The sequence below is a fragment of the Spea bombifrons genome, chromosome 1, assembly GCF_027358695.1.
Source record: "Spea bombifrons isolate aSpeBom1 chromosome 1, aSpeBom1.2.pri, whole genome shotgun sequence".
Classification (NCBI taxonomy): Eukaryota; Metazoa; Chordata; class Amphibia; order Anura; family Pelobatidae; genus Spea; species Spea bombifrons.
Genome location: NC_071087.1, coordinates 76,818,547 through 76,826,990, shown reverse-complemented (window position 1 = coordinate 76,826,990; position 8,444 = coordinate 76,818,547). Strand labels below are relative to the sequence as shown.

The 8,444-nt window shown below is 39.6% G+C and overlaps 1 protein-coding gene across 1 annotated transcript; it reads right to left on the bottom strand.

Annotated features, from left to right (window-relative positions):
* Positions 1–2,745: 2,745 nt before the first annotated feature.
* On the bottom strand, positions 2,746–8,052 carry F2RL3 (F2R like thrombin or trypsin receptor 3). The gene is made up of 2 exons (XM_053456038.1): positions 7,888–8,052; positions 2,746–4,182 (listed from the first exon to the last, which is right to left on the bottom strand). The coding sequence occupies exons 1-2, from the start codon at positions 7,979–7,981 to the stop codon at positions 3,104–3,106; spliced, it is 1,173 nt and encodes a 390-aa protein (XP_053312013.1). The 5' UTR covers positions 7,982–8,052; the 3' UTR covers positions 2,746–3,103.
* Positions 8,053–8,444: the final 392 nt, after the last annotated feature.

Genomic DNA, 8,444 nt, shown 5'->3' with positions numbered 1-8,444 from the left:
TGAAACTCCTCTCATTAAAGACTGTGTTCTTAGTGGCGATTACTTCCGCCAAACGTGTAGGTGAAATCCAAGCCCTTTCATCCTCAAACAAGTTTACCATCTTCCATCAGGATAAAGTTGTGCTCCACCTACAGCCCTCCTTTCTTCCGAAGGTTTTGTCAAAGTCCACTATTAATCAGCCCTTGGTGCTTCCATCATTTTTTCCATCTCCTTCCTCTACAGATGAAGCTAAGTGGCATATGTTGGATGTTAAGAGAGCACTGGAGTTATATATTGCTAGGACTTCCTCCATCCGTTCCACCGACCAGCTTTTCGTTTCTTGGTATGGTCGTTCGGCGGGTAAGGCTGCCACTAAGGCTACCTTGTCAAGATGGATCACGGAGACGATTCACATGGGCTACCATGTCTCTGACCTACCTTTGTTATCTCCGATCACGGCCCACTCAACCAGGGCCATGTCTGCTTCTTGGGTTGAGAAGGCTTCCGCTTCACCAGAGGATATTTGCAGAGCAGCTACGTGGTCGTCTTTCCATACATTCGTTCGTTGAGTCTTCTCATCCTCAGCAGCGGATTTTGGGCGTAAGGTGCTCCAAGCTGTTGTTTCCTAAGGAATGTATTGCCCTCCCCTTTTTACGGGATATTGTTACATCCCAGTCGTACTGCTACTGTATGGCAGGAAAAATGGAAATTTTTTACTCACCGTATTTACTCCTTAATATAGTGGCAGTACAGATTTCCCTCCCTTTGTATCTAATAAATAATTTTTTGTAAGCAGTTTTGTGTTCTTATTACTTACTGGGGCTGTTCAGGGGAAGCTGGTTTTTATGGGTACGTAGGAGGAGTTCTCCATTACTTAACCCTTTCTATGCTTTTTAGCATCTTGTCCACAGGAGAGAACACTACCCAGTCGTACTGCCACTGTATTAAGGAAAAAGCAGGATATCACCAGGTTCTGTTTTGTTCTGCTATGCTATGTCAGGGCGCTGGTATGTGGTCGCACAACCCTAGGTGCTCACCCTAGTCACCCTTCACCATGTCCTGTCCAACTCCGCTACTGCGCAATAACTCGTGAACACCATCTGCGGGCACTCTGGGTCATTACAGTCGTCTGTATGGACCCAGTCCCTGACTTTTTTTTTACTTCTGCCTCTGCCACTTTTAAGGCTTTGTGGACCAGTTTAGAGAATGCATTGCTTGACTCCTGAAGGACTTTGGTAAAGGGAATTAATCATTACTTACAAAGAACAAAGCAAGGAACAAAGCAAACTACCAGGGGAACTCAAAGAGTATGGCATTGCTTTCAGATTTCACATGAAAGCCTTCAATGGTGAGCTTCAGTTCCTGAGAAGTGTGTGTGTAAAAAAGTGAGGCTGGCTGTAAAACAGGGGTGTCCAAGTTTTTTCCAAGTGGGCCTTATGCTTTATAATGCATATTAATACAGGGTTAATTTGGCGATAATGAAAAAAGCAGTGAAAAAGTTTTTTGATCAACTTTTATATGTTATTCTAGCAACACTAAATTACTTAAACAGTAAAACAAAGTCAGTCCACAAACCATTTAAAACAAGTTTAAAAACTGCACAAGGCTGGCGCACACTGTGGGTACAAGGTGGATCTAAGCTGGCTGACGCACACTGGAGGTAGGGCCGGATTAAGACACCCAAACACACACACACACCAGGACAGGCTCTGTCACACTGACACCCAAACACACACACACCAGGACAGGCTCTGCCACACCGACCCCCATACACACACACCTCGAAGTCCGGTGGGTCGCATTTGGCCCACGGGCCGCACGTTGGACGCCCCTGCTGTAAAAGATTATTCATTCTATGATGGCCAATAGTATAATGTAAAATCAGAGAACATCATATTCCTTGGCCTAAATTATTACACCATCCTATATCCAAAAGTTGGGCATAAAACGTGAACCACGGTGTAGGCTACATATACTGGCTACAAATAAGTAAGCATGTAATGAGGATTCAGATTGTATGTAACTGTATAGCCCACCTGTATTACTCTTTCCAGAAATATATACCATAGAACCTACCACCAGTTTGCTATTGGGGATACATTTTTTGAGGGGGTAACTGGACTGGGCCATAAGGACCCAATTCTGTTAATTATTGTTTTTTGTTATCATACAGGTTAGAATTTTTTCTAATTCTTTATTTATCTTGTGAGTAGATTCATTACATTTGAAACAGTATCTATGAACTTGGCTTTTTTGCCTCTCCCTTTGATTCCCCACTCTTCCTATATCTTATTGTACCAAGCAATTATTTTACAATTGGTTTAGATCTGTACACATCATTCACGCCATTTAATATTAACAATTAATATGTAAATCTATTCCAGGGTTACCAACCATTGAATCTTGTTTTCACTTTTAACATGTTAACATACTCCTGATAGTAAATTTTTGTTGGCTGAAGAGGATTTGGGGTAATAAAGTCTATTACGGTAATTAACACAACATATTCACATTTTATGTCAATGTTATAATGTAGTGCCATAAATATCCCTGGATATAAATCTCAAGTACATTTTTAGTACCAATGGGGCATAATTATAACCAACTATATGAATATATTATATCATACATAACAACCCACTAATAACCAATAACAAAACTGAGATATAACTGTTATAATCAGGACCATGTCCTGTTACATTAATCTGCAAGGCAAATGCCTAGGAATAGATTAGTTTTTTTCTGGAACATTTGACAGGACAGTAGTTTTATATTGGTGACATTTTGAACATGAATGTTTCTTTTATTTCTTTTTATTTCTTTTTATTTCTTTCTGGGTTGAGACATAAATGAGTTACTGTAATTATGGTATGATTGCAAAAAAAAAAAAAAAAAAAATCTTTCCACAGCAGTATGTTGTCCGCACTGCAATTAACACAACAGAATTCTATTCCCTTGCTTTATAATTTGAAATAACAGTTCTTGAAACAAGGGGTCTTCTTCAGAGGAATTAATCAACTTCAGCACATTTATAGTCACTTTGCTCTTCTCCACTTTAGTATGGCCTTGCAGTATGTGTTGTCTCCCATTCAATTTCTTAGATGTCATCTTGGTCTTTGAAGTGTCAAAGCACAGAGTGAGAGTGGGAATAGCTGACAGGGAGGACTTCTTTGGAAGTCTTGAGTGAAGTAACTGACATTTTGGAGCTTTTCCGAAACTGATGCATCACCTTTTCCCGAAACTCTTCAGAGACATAGTAATATACAAAGGGATCTACACAACTGTTTATAGAGCTGATGGCCAGACATATCATGTAAACCGAGTAGAGGTCCCCATACGTATGAAGACAGTACTCAGAGTAGTGTAAAAGTAGCACCACATTGCTGGGAGTCAATAAGACGACCACAATGATCAGAACAAGGGTGGTCAATTTGACAGCATAGGCATATTTATCCCCACTCAGCATCAGAGAGCGGATTACAGATGCATAACAAAACATGATAATGCCCAGGGGGAGAAGAAAACACATAACAATGAGGGACATGAAATAATAAAACAAATATTCAGCCTGCTCTTTTCTAGGCAGGACATCATGGCACACAGTAAGTTCAGTGTCTGCCAGAGGATAGGACTGTCGAATGGTTGCCAAAGGTAGAATGGACAAAATTGCAATTATCCAAGAGGTAAAACACATGCCAGTGGCAAAAACTTTGTTTCTAAATGTCCTGGAAAAGAAAGGATGGACCACTGCCAAATAACGATCCACACTAATGCTCATGAGAAGCAATACTGAGCAGTACATGTTGCCATAGTAGATGCTAGTAAAAGCCCTGCACATCACCTCCCCAAAGATCCAGTTGTTACCAAGAAAGTAGTATGATATCTTAAATGGCAGAAGAAGAATGATCAGTAGATCTGCAGCTGCCAGGTTCATCAGAAATATTGTGGAGGTCATCTTCTTGACCTTGGTTGCCAAAATCCACAGAGCAAGGGCATTAGAAGGCAATCCCACCAAGAACACTATAGTGTAGATTGAAGGTATCAGCACCACCGTGATATGGCTTTTCAGGTGTGCCCTGGAGGATGTGGAGATCACCAAGAAAGTCTTGTTCTCTTTCAAGATAAATTCACCTGGGAATGACCGTGGGCACAGAATGTTTTCAGAAGTTTCTGTCTCGTTTGAGTGGTCTTCATTGTCGTAATCTGGTAGGGGATATGAAATAAGAGAGATTAGCAAACAGATTTTATCACTTTCTAGATATGTGTTTTTACATTTGCAATTAAAAAAGGAATAGGGGTAGTAAGAAATGAAATTTATAGACATTCATAGGCATTATGGGGCTCGTACAAGGAATACAGAGCTCGTAGAGAGGCCCTTCATAGGCAACTATCACTCCTGTGTTCCAATGGCATGTTGTGTTAGCCGTTTAAACTTAAATTAGATAACTGATCATTAGAAAACCCTTTTGCAATTATGTTAGCACAGCTAGAAATGTCCTTGTTTGCCATGAAAACAGCTATATGACCCCAAACTTTTGAACAGTGTATATTATTATTTATTATTTTATATAGCGACATCATACTTTGTAGAGCTGTTCAATGGATGGACAGGGCATAACAAGTAGTATATCACATAACAATTTGACTTAAAGAACAACAGGGACACCTGACCGTTACACCAACTGGAACTTTGATGACATTGAATTCTAAATACATGGACATTAATATGTAGTTGGTCCCGCTATAACAGCTTCCACTCTGATTTTAGGTGGCCTTCCTCTTTGTGGCTGAGTGGCTGCTGTTCCTAAACGCTTCCACTTTCCAATATTATCACACATAGTTGACTGTGGAGGTAACAGGGGATGAAATTTCAGGAACTGAATTATTGCAACGTTTGCATCCAACGAAAGTACTATGCTTAAATTCACTGAGCTCTTCAGAAAGGCCCATTTTATTTTTATTTTTTTCAAATGTTTGTAAAAGCAGGGTGTGTGGCTAGGTGGTTGATTTTATACACATATGGCAATGGGTCTGATTGAAACACCAGAATACAATAATTATAATAATTATTCATAATATAATAGCTAAGAATTGTGTACTAATACTTTTGACCACACATACTCACAGAACAGGGCTCCTTAGTGCTAAAACGCAGAGTGTGTAAGCAATTGCCTGTCCTCCGTAGCATCGCTCTCTACAGACTTCTAAACTGCCTCTGGAAGCAACATCAAAACTATCACTGTACATTGGGAACTTAGGTTTCCATGGCTGAGCAGCTACACACAACCTGAAGATCACTATGTACAATGCAAAGGGTCGGCTAGAGCGGTGTAAAGCACACGGTCAATGGACTTGTGTTCTCTGCAGTAATGAATCATGCTTCCTTATCTGTAAGTCTCATGGATGAATCTGGATTTGGTAGATGCCAGGAGAACGCTGCCTACTGGAATGCATAGTGCCTAATGTAAAGTTTGGTGGAGAAGGAATAATGGTCTAGGGCTGTTTTTCTGGGTTTGGGATAGGCCCTTTAGTTCCAGTGAAGGGTAATGTTAATGCTACAGCATAAAAAAAAACATTTTAGACAATTTTATGCTTCCAACTTGTGGCACCCGTTTGGGGAAGGTCTTTTCCTGTTCCAACATGGCTGTTCGCCTGTGCACAAAGCACAGGTCCATAAAAATGGTTCGATGAGTTTGTTGTGGAGAAACTTGAGTGACCTGCACAGACCCCTGACTTTAACGCCACAGAACACATTTGAGATGAATTGGAATGCCAATGTGAGTTAGGCCTTTTCATTCAACATTATTACTTGATCTCACAAATGCTCGTTTGGCTGAATTAGCACAACTTCTCTCAGACATACTCCACAATCTTGTGAAAGTGTTCCCAGAAAAGTGAATGCTGTTATAGGCATGAAGGCAGGGGCCACCTTCATATTAATGCCCATGGTTTTGGAATGTGATGCCCAACAAGCTCAAAGAAGTGTGATGGTCAGATGACCACATACTTTTGGTCATAGTATATATATATTCGTATATATATATATAGTATATATACGAATACATACACAAGCATTCACAGTGCATTAGCAAATCATTTTATTACAATTCAGGAACTTTTTTATTCACCCATAAGTAGCCAGAGCTCAATTCAGTCTTTGATTGGAAAGCTCAAAACAGTATCTTATATAAGTATCTTATATATAAGAAACTACACACAAAGCAATCAGGCAAAGAAAGTTCCCACAAAACTACTGTAACGTTAGTCAGCTAAATCTAAACACATAACCCATCAGATAAGACAGCATTAAAATAAATCTTTACATTTGTCAGAGGAGCTGCTCATGTTGTTTTGTTGCTATACTTATATACACACAAAGGTATAATGCACATACATGCACAAATATGCTTCATAGGTACAATCACATGCATACACAATGTCTTTTCACCTGTATAGTGGTGTACTTGGGGGGGGGGTCTGCCTTGGGTGTTACTTATCAGGGGCGGTGCAACACTGACACACAGGGGTAGGATGCCCCTGTGCTGCTACAAAATTGTTTACAAAAGTCGGACCAGCCATTTGTAAACAATTTTGGACAAGACCAGGCAGGCAGGAACCTAGAAGGGTCACGTAACAAGAGCTTATGTGACCCCACAGTTAAACAATGCGGTTGAGGTAAGGGAGTGAGTGAAGGAGGTATGACTCTTTATATGTGAGAGTGTATACGTATTTGTGCATAAGCACGTATGCGTGTTTGTGTGAGCATGAATGTGTATGTGTTACTATATGTTAGAGGGAGTATGTCTTAGCATGAGTGTGTAGAGCATAATGACTACTATACTTGTCATATAAAACTGATGGCCAAATTACAAATATATTTGTCATTCTGGAAATCAAGTGCTGTCTCTGATCGCTTTGATTACTACTGTTTTGAACCAAATGACTGACTGCAAAGGCCCCAAGGGGTACTACTGCTCTGCTTCCTGATAGGTCAGAGCAGAATAGTTTTAAAAAGTAAAAGTTAAAAAAAAATCTAAGAAAAAAGCTAAAACAATAACATTAAAAAAAGGTTTTAAAAAATGTCTCCAAAAACATCCTAACCTTTCCTGTGGAGCAGAAATGTAACAAGTAACAAGTAGAACCCTTGTTTAACCCCTTAAGGACAATGGGCGGTCCCTAAACCCATTGAAAACAATGCATTTTGAGCCCGTACATGTACGGGCTTTGTCATTAAGGGGTTAAAGGACCCATTGTGAGGTATGCAATTCCACACCTTCCAACTAGATTTGTGTGAGTTCAAAAAGGTAGCTAACTAAGCTTGGCTGATAGGAGGAAGTAGCTAAACAGCTTTGTCCCTTCCAACATTGTGCTCTTCTGGTCACTCATTACAACCTATATCTATTAATGAGAACTTGGCATGTGTGAATTCTGCAAGGCAAGCATAAGGCAAGCATAAGATATGACTCAGCCTCTGCTAACTTCATTCCTCACCATGGCAGAATCACCCAGAGTTGCTTCCAACATTCCAAATGGCTTTTGTGTTTTGGGGATCAGCTTTATCTAAACTGTTACCTCATGACAAATCACAAACAAAGCAACTAATGCACACATGTATAATAATAAAACATTATTTTAGTTACTAAGGATGCCTATCCATTATAACCACCAATATTTAGAAATGTAACTATTTATTGCACAACTTTAAACAAATACTAATGGAATCCAGTGAGGTATCCTTTTGGATACATGTGGATTTGGGAAAAATCCCCTCATCTTCAAGTGCAAATAATTGAGTTTAAGAGTTGTTAGCACGTCTGTGGTTTCCATACTGATCTGTAGTGGTTTTACAGATGCATGTTGTTGCCACCCCCCCCAAAAAAAACAAAACAAAACAAAATTGAAACTCACCATCATAGTCCACATTGGACACAGATATCCCTAGGTGTGTCAAGAACAGCAGGAGAATGTAGAATGGCCGCAGGAGGTCTGATGATCCCATCATATGTATGTGCTTTTCAAAACCAGGATAACAGGGACATTGGATTTTCGCAGTTATAGAGTTCCTGCCACTGGCCTTTCACTAAAGGAAACGAAAGAGGAAATATAGAAGGGGGGGAGAGGGGTCTATGTTCAACAGATGTGCAGTCACTTTTGTGTAGTCACTAATGAAAGAGCTATGCAGTGGAATTTTAAGAATTGTCATTTCCTCTCTCCTGTGACTAAACAACCTTATTAATAGTTTATATATATATATATATATATATATATATAATGTTGATATTGACAGAAAATTTTATAAAGGGTGCTTGACATCTAAGCAGGGTTTACTTTACTATGAACATTATACAAAACAATCTACGCATTACTGTAGTAGAGCCAACCTGCTAATATGTACACTATATGACCAAAACGTATGTGGACATCTGACCACCTTACCTATATGAGCTTGTTGGACATCCCATTCC

Excerpts from the sequence above, each read along its gene's own strand:
- F2RL3 (XM_053456038.1), bottom strand. The coding sequence starts at position 7,981 with ATGATGGGATCATCAGACCTCCTGCGGCCATTCTACATTCTCCTGCTG. Across the intron at positions 4,183-7,887 it reads GTCCAATGTGGACTATGATG|ATTACGACAATGAAGACCAC; the intron begins GTGAGTTTCAAT and ends ATCCCCTACCAG.